General features: G+C 39.4%; 1 protein-coding gene across 3 annotated transcripts in view; it reads left to right on the top strand.

Moving 5' to 3' along the window:
* The window catches only part of BBOX1 (gamma-butyrobetaine hydroxylase 1), a 77,559-nt gene that overhangs the window by 11,979 nt on the left and 48,520 nt on the right, over positions 1-17,060 (top strand). For 2 of the 3 annotated variants that reach the window (XM_027852620.1, XM_027852622.1), the window contains exons 2-3: positions 4,664-4,918; positions 6,593-6,707. In XM_027852620.1, coding sequence (XP_027708421.1) covers positions 4,697-4,918; positions 6,593-6,707 — 337 coding nt within the window. In that variant the 5' untranslated portion in view covers positions 4,664-4,696. The remainder of the gene's footprint in view (positions 1-4,663; positions 4,919-6,592; positions 6,708-17,060) is intronic. The other variant, XM_027852621.1, reaches the window with a different exon arrangement.

Genomic DNA, 17,060 nt, shown 5'->3' with positions numbered 1-17,060 from the left:
GTTTCCTTATCTATAAAATACTGAGGATGGACTAGATAAGCTGCTGAATTCCCTTCTGGCTCTAGAGTTGTGATCCATTAATACATGTAGTAAGAGCCCGAGTAAAGCTTGCTCTGATTTTTTCAATGAGGCCTGATTCCATCAGCATAAGTGCTGCTTCCAATGGCCAGCAGCACCTTGTGCAGCTCTTCTGACGAAACATAAAAACGTATAAAAACATATTCAACAAATTCAATTTGATTCAATAAACAGTACTGCTTTGTGGAAGGCACCATACTAACTAGGAAATAAGACAAAAAACAAAGAGTCTTTGCCTTCAATGAGTTTCCAGTCTATACAATAGAGACTCAACAGGCCAGAATGACTGACCAAATCTAATAAGACTTTTTTTTTAATGTTTCTGGACATGTGATTTAATAGACATGTGGTGCTCTTGGTCAAGCACTTCTACCAAGTTAGGTTGGAAGATTTTCTCTGTGATTTAGTTTTTTTGTTTGTTTTGGGGTTGTTTTTTTCCAGTTTCATGTGCAATCATCTTTTTTTATTATACTATGTTATGGAAATGCTTGTTTTATTCTAAAAATTAAAAAAAAGTGCCCAGTATCATACAATCAGTAAGTGCCAGAGCCCCATGATGGCTTAGAGGAGTTGCTGGGTCCCGTAGACTATACTACTAGCGGAATGTAAGCTATGGCAGCTCCTACCAACCTAGGAAGCTTTCAGATAAGAGCCAGTAGATAAACTCTGTTCAAACCCCAACCTAGTTGGTTTCAGTGAAGCTCTTCACCACACTATTGCCTTGTTATTGTAGTTCAATAAATCAATAGTGGCTGACTCTTCGTGATACCGTGGACCAACTGTGCATGGGGTTTTGTTGGCAAAGATACTGGAGTGGTTTGCCATTTCCTTCTCCAGTTTCAATCAGCGCGAGTGCCAACTATTGCCTAGCAGGTAACAAAATGTTTCTTAGCCACAAAAATTCACGAGGGCCATCGACTTTGGCAAGGAGATATTTAATCTGCTTCAAAACAAATATTTGTGAATCCAGGTCTGATTCCTCAAGGCAGCTTTCTATCCACTTCATCTCTAGAGATAAAGTTTATAGAGACAAATGAAAAATTCTCTACTTGGATTTTAAAAATCAACTATATAAATAATAATAGTAATAGCCAACATTTGCTTTATAGTTTATAAAAGGCTTTACATACATTATAATAGAGGCAGTATGGTTAAAAAAATCAATCAGTAAGCATTTATTAACTATCTACTATGTAGATATAAATATATACTATTAAATATATACCAGGTGCTGGCCAAAGAAAGAGCAGTGAATGTGGAGCCAGAGAGCCTGGATTTGACTCCCAGCTCTGTTAATTATTGCAAAGGTTTAACCTTCTTAGGCCTTTGTTTTCCTGTAAGGGAATCCCTTCCAACTATGAAATTCTGTGAATCACTTGATTCTAGGATGAGAAACACAGATATGGAACAGTTTATATACAGTAGACTACAAGCTCAATGTGAATCGACCTTGTACATGGCAGCCCTAACCAGCAATTTGAACTTAAGCTGCGTTATGGCAGAAATAGTGTTCAGTCAATCAACAAGCATTTATTAAGTGCTTACTATGTACCAGGAACTGTGTTAAGCTTTGGAGATACAAAGAAAGGCAACAAAAAAAAAAAAAAAGAGAGAGAGAGAGAGTCCCTGCCCTCAAGGAGCTTCATTCTAATGGAAGAGACTAAGTGCATAGTTGTTCATACAAGATAAATATAATGGAAATGGGAGGTAATCCCAGAGGGAAGGTACCAGCATGGGTAGCAAGGACAGGGATTGGAAAAAGCCTGCTGCAGGAGATAGGATTTCAGCTGAATCTTAAAGGAAGTCAAGGAAAACAATAGGTAAAGGTGAAAAGGGAGACCATTCCAGGCATAGGGAACACAGAGTTGGGAGATGAAAAACCACATAGATGGAACAGAAAGAAGATTAGTGTCGCTACATTATAGAATAAGTAGAAGGAAGCAAAGCACTAGACAATTTCAAAGGTAGAAAGTGGCCAGGTTGTGAAGGGTGTTCAAAGCCAGTTATTAGCTATTATTATCAGCTATTATTATTTTCCAGGGAGAAACTGAAGTAAATGGTGGCCTCTGAGGTCCTGTCCAACTATGAGATTCTCTGATTTTTTTAATCAAAGCCTCATATTTCCATTATTTGAAAGAGTTTCATTTCATGAGGCTTTAATTTATTAGAACTAACTTTCTGATTTGGAGAAGAAGCATTTTAACAAGCTTAAATATTTTGGTAATGATATTAAATGCCTGGGGGGGGTGTTTTTGTTTGGTTTGATTTGGGTCAGTTTGGTTTGGACGTGTTATTTCATTGATCAGAAGGGAACTCCTACCAAAGCAGATCTACAACTTATAGTCTGGGAGAGTTGGCTTGGGCACTTGAGAGGTTAAATGACTTTCTCACATATAACCCACTGGCTAAGTCAGTGGAATGCAAGCTATAGCAAGTCCTGTCAATCTAGAAAGTCTTGTGGAAAACACTTTATTATATTGTTCAGAAAATTTAATAATTATTATATTGTTTAAATATAACTTTATGTGACTAGAGATTGTTTGAACCCAGCATGTTGCCCTGACCTCAGTAACTCTCTAGGAATACCAGAGATGGCTACAAGGAATTTTGGGGTCCCCCAGGTCCTGAATCCACCCCAAACATTATGTTTTGGATCCATTTGCCCAGGTCTTTTTTAGGGTCCAACCAAGCTTGTGTTTTGGGTTTCCATTATGTTTTTGAATTTTGCTGACTGTTTATATTTGCTGATATCCATCTCAATTTACTTTACTTTCAAGTTGTCCTGATGGGAAACTTGCTTAACTGCATACTTGGGTTTATGTGTGGGTACAGTTGTCTAAATCCTACATAATGTAAACCTTCCATAACCTGGAGGAAAGAGAACCACCTCTTATTTCCACCTCTCTCTCTCTCTTTCTTCTTCCTTCCTTCCCCTCTCCCTCCCTCTCTCTCTCTCTCCCTCTTTTTCCCTCTCCCAAACAATCTAATAAATTTAATTCTAAAATTATTTCACATTTTGAGGTTTGTCCTCATGAATGTCGGTCTTCCGACATGCGGCCAAAGGCAAATTCTGCGCAAATCTCAACATAGTTAAATTCAGAGACTTAGACTCACAAAGCCATAACCCCAGTAAAGACCCTAGTGACCTCACGTTTGGAACATTGTCATGACTTGCACTATGACAGTCTTTGTCTCCCTGCCTCAGTTCTCTCTTCACTGAAGTCCCTGCTCTACTCAGTTACCAAAGTGATTTTTCTAAAGCAAAGGTCTGGCCACATCAGTCTCCTCTCTCTACCCAAACTCAATAAACTCCAATTGCTCCCTGATACCTCCATGATCAAATATAAAATCATCTGTTTAGCATGTAAATCCCTTTACAACCTGGTCTCCTCCTACCTTTCCAGTCTTTACTCACCTCCACCCATTCTAAGATTCAACTATACCGACCTCCATGCTGTTCCTCACACACAACACTCTCTCCCAATTCTGTGCCTTTGCACTGGTTGACCCTATGCCTGGGATACTCTCCCTCCTCTCCTCTGCCTCCTACCTTCCCTGGCTTCCCATAAGATTCAGTTCAAATCTTTTCTTCTTTCCTAGTCTACCCTTCCCTATTCCCCCTCTCACCCTCTCTAGTACCTTCGTCCTGAGAGTACTTTTTACTCATATCTTGTCTTTGTCCCATTGTTTACATGTTATTTCTCCCAGTAGAATGTGAGTTCCCTGAAAGTATTATATTTTGGCCTTTCTTTGTATACCCCAGGACTTGATGTAACACCTGGCATATAGTAGGGGCTTAATAAATGCTTGACTGATTGATGCAGCCTAAATTCAAATGAGCTTTTGGTGGATGCCGAATGCAATGTTAATTTGCACTGAGCTTGTAGTCTACTATGTATGAGCTGCTGTCTAGTTATATTTCCCAAGATGAGCTCTCTCAGGGTTGGAGCAAGTTCACTTATTTTACAAATGAGCAGACTAAGGAAAGGAAAAGTTATGTGACTAGTCCAGGGTCACACATCCAGTATGTTTCAGATGCAAACTTGAATCTAGGTCTACCTGCCTGAGCCTATCTCTCTGTCTCCATTTTATTTTAGGGAATTGAGCTGTTAAGTGACTTACCCAGGGTCACTTAGTACATGTCAAAGGCAAGATTTGAACTTAGGTCTTCCTAAGGCCATCTTTCTCTCCATTTCTCATAGGCATTTGTTATTAAATAACAAGTAAGCTTTGTTATATTTTTTATTATTGGAGAATTTTGCTTCCTAAAAATTTCACAGAGCTATTATACAGATATAGTGATAAAATTACAATTTTCATCGAGTCCAAACTCGGTGCATCTGATTATTTAAAATCACAGTGGAAGAACTGAAGGACTGTTTTCTTCCCAATCCTTGACTCAAAATAATTATTTTGTTTATTTTCCATCAACTGCTTCTGTTGCCAGCATGTAAAATAATCTAACAGGAGCAAAGGTCTCCTCAAAATGTGGATTGTGGTAGCTAAGGAAAGAACAAACAGACCGTGTACTTTGCTTAGAGGGCAAAAGAACAAGCCGTGTCCTTTTAACTCTGCTCTCTCATAGCAGGTTGAACAATTCCTACCAAAGGCTGGCAGCATGAGTTCAGCTATCCTGAAGGTGGAGGCTCTGGACGCTGAACGTTTGGTCCAGATTCACTGGGACGATGGGGAAGAGTCTCTCTACCCTGCCGTGTGGCTGAGAGACAATTGCCAATGCCCTTGCTGCTACCTGGATTCTGCAAAAGCTCGTAAACTCCTCATCGAAGCCCTAGATGTTAACACATGGGTCAAGCACTTAACTTTGATCAACCAAAGAAAGGTATTTTCTCTCTTTAAACCTTTAATGTTGCCTTAAAAAAAAGTAAAGCTAATTCTGAAGAAGTTTGTATTAGGGGGCTATTTTTTAACCTTACTAGACAAATGTATACCTGTATCCCCAGAAACCAGCATAGTGTCTGGCACATAGTAGGTGCTTGATACCCGATTGACTGATTGAGCCTAAAGCTCAGTGCAGAGACCTCCAACCAGAAGGTTGGGATCTACCAACAAGTCTTAGAATTGAATTTTAGACTCAGAAAGAGATCTTAGAGAACAGTTAGTACAGGGATTTGGAACCATTTTTGTGTCATGGACCCCTTCAGCGCACTGGTGAAGCCCATGGAGCCTTTCTCAGAATCACGCTTTTAAGTAAATGAAGGAAATGCCAAATTTTTGTTAGAGATTAGCGAAAATGAGATTGAATTTTTTTCTAACCAAGTTCACAGAGCCCCTGAAATCTATCCATTGGTCAATGGAATCCAGGCTAAGAACCTCTGAGCTAACCCAACTTTTTCATTTTTGTGTTTGAGGAAATGAATATTCAGAAAGGTTGTTCTGTTCCAGGTGTGGGTTAGGCTAGATGGCTGCTTAGGTCCTTTTCAACTCCAAAATTCTGTTCTTCTTTCTTTTCTGATTCAAGGCTATACTTGAAGCTAATACCAAAACTGGAACTAAAATCCAAGTATCCTGACTCCTGAACTGAATTTGTATGTGGTTTGGCTACCAATCTGGTTGCTACAATCACACATGTACCCTTTATTTACCATAATCCACATCTCTAATGTTGAAATGGACTTCTGGCAAGGAGGGGAAAATTCTGCCAGCCTGTGCTGTCCACCCATCAGGCCTTTCATTGACTCAAGAATTTCACTGCTAGCATACATACGTTCCTGAACACCACTCACCTCATTCCTTGACCCCAAACCTAACCTCACAATGATGCCTAAGACTTGGATAAATCAATAAGAGGTCTCATACAAAGGCTGAAACTTTCTGTTTTCATAGATATGGACAATCAGAGAGGAGAGAGGAGGCCATGTCCTCATCAGGATGCATCCTTAACTCCATCTAGAACTCTAAAGCATGTCACACAACTGTAACATGTCACAACCCCAGACTTGCTGATTTTGTATCTTTCATTAACTATACCTAGCCTCAGAAGCAGGGTGACTTAGCAAAACAAAGAACTGGGAGTCAGGAGACCAGAGCCATTATTCTAAGTCTTGCCACTAACAAATTATGCTACCTTAAGCAAGAGACAGCTCTTTTCTGGGCCTCAGTTTCCTCATCTACAAAATGAAGGGTTGGGGCTAATTAGACTTCAAAACTCCAAAATTCTTGACTTTTACTCTAAAGAGTAGTTTGGTTTATATTTCAAACCTAGATATTTGCTAAATCTCTCAATTCTCCACATTTTTTTAAATGACTGTAGAGTAGAGGCAACAAGCTCAAAATTCCAGAAAGGCTTGAATCAGATTAAAATGTAATTAGGAAATGTTTAACAAAATAAATAAAAATACAATATAACTAAGATAATGCTAATTCGTGGTTTTCTTAGTCAATAGGCAGGATCTAAGTCAACAGGGATCCATTTCTATTTAAGTTTGACACTTCTATTGAAAAGTGCTGAGTGTCTAACAGCATATAAATACATATTTGTTTACTGTGTTAAAAGGTACACATCATATGGCCTGATGAGCACATTAGTGATTTTGAAGCAGATTGGCTAAAGAAAAGATGTTTTTCCCAAAAATCCAGAGCAAAACTCCAAAAAGAATTGTTTTTTCCAGGTAGGTATATTTTTAAATCTATTATAATCTTTAAAATCATATTAAAGCACTTCCCGCCCCCCCAAAATCATTCCCCAATATGTGATTAAAAAAGTGATTTTATAGAACAGCCATGTTGTGTGATGAATAAGTTTGATAGACTTAGCCCTTCTCAGCAATGCAAGAATCTAAAACATCTCCAAAAGTCTCATGATGGAAAATGCTATCCACATCCAAAGAAAGAACTATGGAGCTTGAATGCAGATCAAAGCATACTATATGCTCTTTTTTTTTCCTTTTGCTCTATTTTGTTTTCTCTTTCTTGTGGTTCCTTCTATTGGTTCTAATTCTTCCTTACAACATGACTAATGTGAAAGTATGTTTAATAGGAATGTATATGTATAGCCTATATCAGATTGTACTCCATCTTGGAGAGGAAGGTGAGGAGGGAGGGGGAGAAAAATTTAAAACTCAAAAGCTTATGGAAGTGATTGTTGACAAATCAAAATAAATTAATTAATAAAACCATGATTTTCTAAAGAGGATTTACTAAAAGCTTGTCTGCATTTGATACTGATGTTTGGGCAAGCGATGGTTACTCAGGAAACTCAGACAAAGAAGAAAGGGCACCAGAACCTAATGGATCAGTCTTATTTATGGCTATCCCTTTTATTAGGGAAGTACAGTGAGAGGAATAGAAACATAACAGCAAACACAGTTCCTGTTCCCAAGGTGGTTACTAATTGGAAGCTGAGACTACAGAAGCAATTTGGCCCCAACTCACCTATCTAGCTTTATTACTATCTGCAGGACTACCCCCTATTCCTCAGACGTGCCATTTTCTGTCCAGCCTTCTGTTGCTCATAACTATCCCTTCTGCCTCGGTCACCCTTGACCCCCAATTCCGCCTCCCTAGTTCTTACCGATCCTTCTAGGTCCAACCGAAATGCCATCCCAACCTAATGTAATCATCTCTAAAATGCCTTCACTTTTCATCCCTTTGTTGTTGAACTGCCTCCTCCTGCCCTCTCTCTTCCCAGCTTTATGTCTACCGATAATCCAGTTTTAATTTCCAATACGAATCTTTTCATAAGCAGCTAGCACCACTAAGAAACAGGTTTGGATTAGATGGGCTTTGATGTACAAATATTAAGCTTTTGCTGATACTCCAGAGTAGTAGACGGTGCAATGGATAGAGTATTAGACCCAGAGTCAAGAAGACCTGAGTTCTAAACCAGCCTCATACACTAACTAGCTGAGCGACCTTGTACTTATCACTTGACCTCTGTCATCTTCAATTTCCTCATCGATATAATGGGGATCATAGCACCTACCTTCCAGAGTTGTTATGAAGATAAAATGAAACATCTGTAAAGAGTTCTGCAAATCTCAAAGTGCTATATATAAATACTGAGCGTTTAGTGAGTCAGTGATGTTTAATGGTCTAAGAGTCATCTTTCTATCTAGACTATAATCTCCATGAAGGCAAGGATTCTATCTTACTCAGGTTTTTTGTTTGTTTGTTTTTTTAGCTTCCCCAAAGGGCCAAGTGCAATGAACTGGACTCACTAGACACTTAGTAAATGCTGAGTGACAAAAAAAGATGAGTTGGAAAGTCAGAGCAATTGGCCTTTTTAAGGATGAAGGTAAACTTAGAACACAGTAATGGGCAGGTGGCACAAGTCAGGAGAGACCTAGGTTCAAATCCCACATCTGACTCTTAGTAGTTGTGTGACAATGGGCCAGTCCTTTAACTCTCAGTATGTGTCACAGACAGGACTTGAACCCTGCCTTCAAGGCTGGCCTTCCATCCACTATGCCACTACTGCCTCTTCATTTGTTGTTGCTGTTCAGTCATTGGGTTTTCTTGGCAAAGATACTAAAATGGTGGCATTTCCTTCTCCAGCTCATTTTATAGTGGATAGAGAGCTGGACCTGGAGTCAGGAAGACCTGAGTTCAAATCCAGACTCAGACATTAGTTGCGTGACCCTGCTAGAGTCACTTAACCTCTGTTTGCCTCAATTTACTGGAAAAGCAAATGACAAACCACTCCAATATCTTTGCCAAGAAAACCCAATGGATAGTATTGGCATAAAATGGTCCAAGGGGTCATGAAGACTTGGACACAACAGACCAACAATATTAAGAGGGCTTCAAATGCTAGGCTATGGATTTTTAATTTTATTTTAGTGGCAATAGGGAGCCACTGAATATGGTTTTTCAGTAACGAGAGTAAAAGTCCTATCTGTATTCTAAGAATATCATTTTAACAGTTATGCGGTTGATGGATTGGGGATGGAAGAGTTTGGAATCAGGATGCTGATTGAGAGGCTGTTGTAAATGGTCTTAGCAAGAGGCAATGAGGGCCTGAACTAGATGGTATCAGAGGATATTCTTCCCTCCTGCATAAAGGAAAAAGAAATTATCTGCATTTTCCTACCTTAGAAAAAGAGAATGGAACCTGTTTTCTTTCTCAATTTTTTTATGAAGAATCTGATTTAAAATTAAGTAAAGATCAGTGTCAAGACAGCATGTCATTTAAAAGAAACACTGAGTGCAAAGCAGGAGACCCAAGTCCTTATCCAGGACCTACCTACCACAAACTAGCTCGTGACTTTGAACAAGACCCTTCACCTCGCTGGAATTGTGCCCCATTAATAAAACTAGGAGGTCAGACTCAGTGATCCCTAAGCACCTTCCCAACACTAACATTCTGAATCAAATATTAACTCATGTACTTGGACAACAAGATTTCCACAGTGGGGTCACGATAGAACAGCTGGTGCCAACATATTATTTTTATTTTTGCTGCTACTGTCGTTATTAAGCACCACCATCTTGGAGCTTAATCATTTCTTTAAGGATTTTCCCCCCAATTTGACTTTAAAATAATAAAATTCTCTTGATTTTGTTTCCTTAAAATTTTCTACTGTTCGTTTTGACTATTTGAACAACAAGAAAGCTTTCTTTTTTATTACTGAAGCTTACAATTTTCAAGCATTGTAAAAATATCAGGCACAGCATATGAATGTTTCTTGGCCGTTATGATTTTATTTCTTTTGCTGACATTTCTTATATGATCAGAAAGAAGATAAGCTGCTCACATAGTGAGAGTGAGACATAACCAACAGATAGCTCTGGTCCATTGCTGTCCTTTAGAGGTCAAGAGAGCCTGAGGAAGGCACCTGGCACGTCAGGTAGGCACAGTCAGTGATCTTTTGACATAAAAGCATCACAAATTCAGTGCTAAATGGTTCAGTGGAGACAAGGCTGGACCTGCAATCAGAAAGACCTGACTTCAAATCCTACCTCAGATATTTACTAGCTACGTGACCCTGGACAAGTCACATAACCTCCAAATGCCTCCATTATTACAACTATAAAATGGAGTTAATAATATTTGTTAAAAAAAAAAAAGCTTTTCAAACGTCATCTGTTGTTCAGTCATTCAGTCACGTCTGATTCTTCGTGACTCCATGAACCACATAGTCCATGGAGTTTTCTTGGCAAAGATACTGGAGTGGTTTCCCATTTCCTTCTCCAGTGGATTAAGGGAAACAAAGGTTAAGTCACTTACCCGGGGTCATACAACTAGTATCTGAGGTCACATTTGAACTGAGATCTTCCTGACTCCTAACAGTGGCCACTGGATTGGAAAAGCTCAGTTTACATCTCAAACCTAAAGAAGCATAATGCCAAGGAACATTGAAATTACCAAACAATTGTATTCATTTCATATGCCAGGGAGGTTATGTTTAAGATTCTGCAAGCTAGGCTTCAGCAATATATGAACTGAGAATTATCAGAAGAAAGAGGCAGAGGGACTAGAGACCAAATTGCCAACATTCACTGGATTGTGGAGAAAGCAAAGGAGTTCCAGGAAAACGTCTCCCTCTGCCTCATTAACTATACTAAAGGCTCTGTGTGGATCACAACAAAATGTGGCAAGTCCTCAAAGAGAGTGGAGTACTAGATCATCTTACTTGTCTTCTGAGGAACCTGTACATGGGCCAAGAAGCAACAGTGAGAATCAAATATGGAACAACTAATTGATTTAAGATTGGGAAAGGAGCATGACAAGGCTGTATATTGTTGCTTTATTTATTTAACTTATATGTACAATACATCCTGTGAAATGCCAGGCTGGGTGAATCAAAAGCTGAAGTTAAGGTTGCTGGGAGAAATATCAACAATCTCAGATATGCAGATGATACCACTCTGATACCATTCTAGAAGTATCCATCTCCTTTTAGAATAATCCCCTATCTACGTGTGTGAAATTTCCTTTACTACCTCCCTCATACTACAAGGGTCAGATTTCCCATCTGAAAAAAGAAAAAAGATTTTTTTTTCTATTTTGATAAATACTGAAGATGCTGGAGCTGTTAAATTTTATCTCAACAAAAACTCAGAACTGGTTTGTTTGGCGTTATGGAAACTCTTACTGCTTTCAATACACAATTAGTAACCAACTGTTTGATATACCTGTTTTCAGTTTTCATTTTGACAAACAAGCATCGTAATTAAAGCTATTAGAATAAAATCTTTGAACTATTTTTTAATGATGTCACAAAGAGAAGAATTAAGAAGCCTCTTGATGAGGGTGAAAGAGGAGAATGTAAAAGCTGGTTTGTAGCTTGACATAAAAAAACTAAGATGTTGGCAACTGGTAAACAGAGGGAGAAAAAATGGAAGCAATGTCAGATTTTATATTCTTGGGCTCAAAGATCACTGCAGATGACAACTGCGTTCATGAAATTAAAAGATGCTTGCCCCTTGGAAAGAGCTATGGCAAATCTGGGCAGCTGCTGGAAAGCAGAGACATCACCTTGCCGACAAAAGTCCATCTAGTCAAAGCTATGTGTTTTCCAGTAGTAATGTATGGCTTCTCAGAGTTGGACCACAAGGAAAGCTGAAAGCCACAGAATTGATGTTTTCAAATTGTGGTGCTAGAGAAGACTTTTGAGTCCTTGATCAGGGAGAAAATTAAATTAGTCAATACTTAAAGAAATTAATTCAGGCTATTCACTGGAAAAGCAAATATTGAAGCTGAAATACCTTGGCCACATAATGAGAACATAGGACTTATTGAAAAAGACCCTGATGTTGGGAAAGATTGAAAGCAAAAGGAGAAAGGGATGGAAAAGGATGAGATGGATAGATAGCGGCATGGAAACAACGAATCTGAACTTGCACAGCTGTAGAAAGATAGTGGAAGATAGAAAATCTGGAGTGCTATAGTTCATGGGGTCACGAAGAGTCAGATATGATTGAACAATAATTTCCTGACTCTCGGCCCAGTGCTCTGTCCACTGAGCCATCCAGCTGCCCCAAACCTTATAGCACTTTATAAATGCTAGCTATTATTATCATCGTCATCACTAGGGGTAGTATGTTTGTTGTTATCATTGTTGCTGTTGCTATCCTTACCTCAGGCCCCAGGCAGATTAATTTGCTAAGTGCATAATACTTCCAGACACTGGGAGAGCCACCCAGGAGAACCAGACCCTAATGTTGCACAGTTCAGCCTTCTCGTTCTCTCTCCTTCCAACACACCTAGCTCTTCGGTTGTCATATAACAGTAACAAGTAACAGAACCCCAAAAACAAACTGCAGCCTGAACCACAACGAACACCAGGATGGAGAGTCTAGATTTCCCCATTTTTCTGTGCTACCCACAGGCAGCATCAGCGTGAGAAACAGGCCGATGCCTTCATCAGGATCATTGGCTGCACATGTCGCCTTTCTGCCCCGCAGATGAATCGTCCAGCTTCCCTGCTTGTGGTCACAGAGGGGTCACAATTAGCTTCAGTGGAGGGCATACTCACCCAGATTAAAAAAATCACAGTGACTGAGAGAAAATAATGTAGGTAAGGTATAGTAACATATCTGCCAGGATCAGCAGAATGGAGCAAAATAGAAGCGATAGGATTTTCATTTAAACAGTGGGAAAAGGGAATCGTACTGACAGACCAGAATACGGACCAGAAAAACATGAAGGTAACTGCTGCTGCTACCAGGATACACTGGAAAACCTTGTCATGGTTTCAAATGGGTCCTGAATTTTAAAACATATTTCCAAGCCATAGAATTTGTGGGTCAAAGAAGAAACAATGCTATGTGTAGATATCTATATGGATATTTGGGGTTTATTTTTCTGTTTTGTTACGTGTTTTATTATTACTCTCTTCCCGCAAACATTTCTACTTTGTAATTAGTATACAATTCAGTATATTTATAAAAGATTTTCCAGTAAAATTTTGTTCTGATGCCTCACCCATGACAAGAAGATAATCCTGGGTCCTCAGTGGCAATAGTAGCAGCACACAGACTCGGATGGGTCCTACCAAGCAGGAAAAGCTTGCAGGGGTGAGGAACCTGTGGCCTCAAGATCACATGTGGCCCTCCAGGTCCTCAAGTGCGGCCCTTTGACTGAATCCAAACTTCACAGAACAAATCCCCTTAATAAAAGGATTTGTTCCGTAAAACTTGGACTCAGGCAAAAGATCACACCCGAGGGCCTAGAAGGTCACGTGTGGCTTAGAGGCTGCTGGTAATGGCCCAGTAATGGACCATATATCTATGGGATGAGGACCAGCCTAGCAAAGTACGGAGAGGTTCATCACCAAGGTGAGTTTCACAAACATTTATTAAACAGCTACTTTGTGCAAAGCATGGAGAATGTAATGCCAAAATGAAATGGCTCCCGGCTCCCTCCCACCCCAAGGAGCTTGTATTGTAATAGGAGTAGACAATACATACGCAGAGAAACAGATCAGATTGCTTGAGGAGAAGGGGAAAGAACAAGTTTCCATGGTGATAGCAATCAAGCAAATGGTGAATGAGGGTAAAAATCCTAGGTGCCAGGTTAGGGTGGTTGCATTGAAGACACAGGGGAGACCTGGTAGGAGCAGATAGAGGTAGAAGACAGAATGTTAAGTTCAGAAAACAGCTCTTGATCCACTTTGGCTACAGTGTATAGCACGTGATGGGGAGAAGCAGGCAACAAGGCGAGAAAGGTCAGTTGACGTTCAGCTATAGAAGTCTTCAGAGGCTGGACTGAGGAGGCTTTTATTTTGTCCTATTGGGAGTCATGAAAGGTTTTTTGAGCGGCATAGTGATATGGTCAGACTTGTGGGTTAAAAAGACTATCATGGTGGCCTCATGGAACATAGACTGAAGAAGGAAGGGGTTGGGAGTCCAGTTGGGAAATTATCGCAGTAGTCTGGGCAATAAGTGCTGAGCCTGACCTAGAGTACAATGAGAAAAAGATAGATAAGGGTTTTGTTTTCAAATGATTCTGTGCTAATATAATTAATAAAACTTGGCAACTGATTAAGTATGGGAGGGGGGTAGAGAGAGAAGAGTGAAGGGTGATTCTGTGGTTATGAACCTGAGAGGGCAAACATGCCCTTGACAAAAATACGAATGTTTGGAGAGAGGCAGAGTGAAGGGGAAAGGCAAATAGTTCTACCTGGGTCATCAAGGCTGTTGGGTGGCACACAGTGGACAGACACTTAACAGAGAAGAAAATCTGACTCCAAATCTGGCCTCTGACACTTACTAGCTATGTGACTCTGGGCAAATCACTTAGGCTCTCAAAGTTTAAAGGAGCAAGTTGGATGTGATAATGTCTAAGGTAATTTTAGCTCTAAAACCAAGAAACAAAAACAGTTAAGAACCCCTGCTCTAGTTTCTTGATATCACAGGGTACCAATGGAACCCACAGGATGTTGAGGTTATTCCGTTTTCTTCTTATGAATGATGCATAATAGTTTACAACATAGAGTTATGACTACATGATATCACATTTCTGGCCGAAAACTCAAAATGTCATTCAAAGATTTGAAAACAAAGATTGCTGAATTTTGTCATTGTCATGTGGATGGCTGGAAGAGCCAGAGGTTCATTTCTACTTAGAAATGCAAAATTTCTATCATATAGTTAAAATGATCAGCACTTAATGCATTTCACAGAACAAGGGAGAAAAATCTGTATATTGTGTGTTCTTCCATATGTGACCCTAAATCCATATGCTTGACTCTCTTTTTCCTAATTGCCAAAAAGCTAACATGTTTTTCCTGTTTCTTTGAAATGGCACAGAAATATTTCAAGTTAAACCCTGACTTTGAGTGGTACGTTTTATTATCAATTGAAATTTGTAAGGCAGTTTCAATTGCTTTCCAAAAGACTATCAATATAGAAGCCTAGTTTGTATAAATGGAAAGAACACTGGGCATGAAGTTAAAATATTCCAAAGACCTGAGTTTGAATCCCCATTCTGCCCCTTAATATCTATGCATCCTTACACACGGTATATTATAAAGGGCATTCTTGTGCAGGTATAGACCAGACTAAAACGGTGGCCTCTGAGGTCCATTTGCATTACTTGAAAATCCCTTCTGCATCTTCCCTCCTTTTTAAATAATCAGAAAAGGCTTCAAATATTGAATATTTCTCAAAGACCTGGAGTAGGGGTGGGGGACTGACCTGATGTAAAAATCCTCTTTCATTAAAGGAACATTGTTATGCAGACTGACCTTTCTTTTCCATCAACACTGATATAGAAGTAATTTCACCCATGCCATTTTGAGATAGGTCCAATTGTTAGTTTTTCCTTTCGTGAACCAGTCCCTCTATAAATTCTCTCTCTCCTAGCTCTTCCCTCTGGAGATAAATAGAACAAGTCTAATCTATTTGTTATAAGGTCAGGAAGTTTCATCAAAAATGATGAGACTAAAATACACATGGTTCATTCCTTTCCCTTTTATTTTTCCAATCTCATGACTACCTTAAAAATCACAGCAAATATATTATTGTTCAGTCACTTTTCAATTGTGTCCTACACTTTGTGACCCCATTTGGAGTTTTCTTGGCAAAGATAATGGAGTGGTTTTCCATTTCCTTCTCTGGCTTATTTTACAGATGAGGAAACTGAGGCAAATAGGGTTAAGTAATTTGCCCAGGGTCATATAGCTAGTATGTGTCTGAGGCCAGATTTGAACCCATGAAAATGAGTGTTCTTGACTCCGGGCCCAGCACTCTATCCACTGTGCCATCTAGCTGCCCCAACAAATACATTAACTTTTATAAAACTGGAAAAGCAAAACAGGGGCGCTTTCCTACCCTCTTGTTTTCTACTACAAGTGTCTTGTGTAGAGTGAGCATTTAATAAACATTTACTGAATCAAATGGAATAATAGTTTGCAAGAATGAGTTATCGTATTTTCAAGTAGGAGAAAACTAGAAGGGATTTTCCCCCATGAGCAAACAGCACTCAGAGTTCTCACGAACAAGGCTGCCTCCCCTAGTCCATGCCCCATTTTCCTTTCCTTTCCTTTCCATTTTATAGTCAGGGAATGTTTTTATAACATTGGCACTTGAACAGCAAACCTCCAATTTGGAAGTTATATGGTATGACACTTTCGTGAAGTGGAGTTGGATGATTTTATGCATTGGCCCAATCTTTATCAGACGCCGTACACCCAAGGGACAGATTTTGGCTGGCCGATTCTACCAGCGCACACGTTGGGAAAACTGCATGCCAAAAAGGAAGCACAGAGTCAAAACTCATTACTCCTGGACTCTGATTCTGCCCCAGTCCCTCAAGTAGGCAATCCACGTGGTAGGCTTGCACTCAGTAACTCAGGATAGCATTCCAATGTGGAGCCCAGAGATATATACGGATTATTCTTAATTTCACAACAAGTATGCCAGATTTAGATCCTCCAATACTCCCCTATGCAACTGACGTGAATGAAATGTGGACCACCATTTTTTTTTTATTTTCCATTTGTATAATAAGGTCATTCATTTTGTTGGTTCAAACCAAAATCCAAGTGAAATAATTAGAAAAATAGTACTTGAGCTTCCTTGACCTAACTGGAATTTCTTTTTTCTTGTTGTATTGCAAATAATAAGTATTATGACAACCATTTGCCAACCACTTGCCATATTTTTTTTGGTGAGGCAATTGGGGTTAAATGACTTGCCCAGGGTCACACATCTACTAAGTATTATGTATCTGAGACTGGATTTGAACTCACGTCCTCCTGACTCCAAGGTTGGAGCTCTATCCACTGCACCACCTAGCTACCCCTATTTGTATAATATTTTAAGGTTTACAAAATGGTCTACTAATATTATCTCACTCGATCCTCACAACAACCCTGGGATATGGATGCTATTATTATCCCCTTTTGTGGATGAAGAAACTGAGGCATAGAAGTGACTTGCCCAGAGTCACACAGCTACTAAATAGTAAATTGGTAAAACTAAAGTTAAATTTGAACTTAGGTCTTCCTGACTCTAGCATCAGCATTCTTTCTGCTGCTCTACCTAAGTTAGTATCAGAGGGACAAGGCTACAGCTCA

Source organism: Vombatus ursinus, unplaced genomic scaffold (assembly GCF_900497805.2).
Source record: "Vombatus ursinus unplaced genomic scaffold, bare-nosed wombat genome assembly UNPS02009770.1, whole genome shotgun sequence".
Classification (NCBI taxonomy): domain Eukaryota; kingdom Metazoa; phylum Chordata; class Mammalia; order Diprotodontia; family Vombatidae; genus Vombatus; species Vombatus ursinus.
This window is presented reverse-complemented; position numbering and strand designations above follow the sequence as displayed.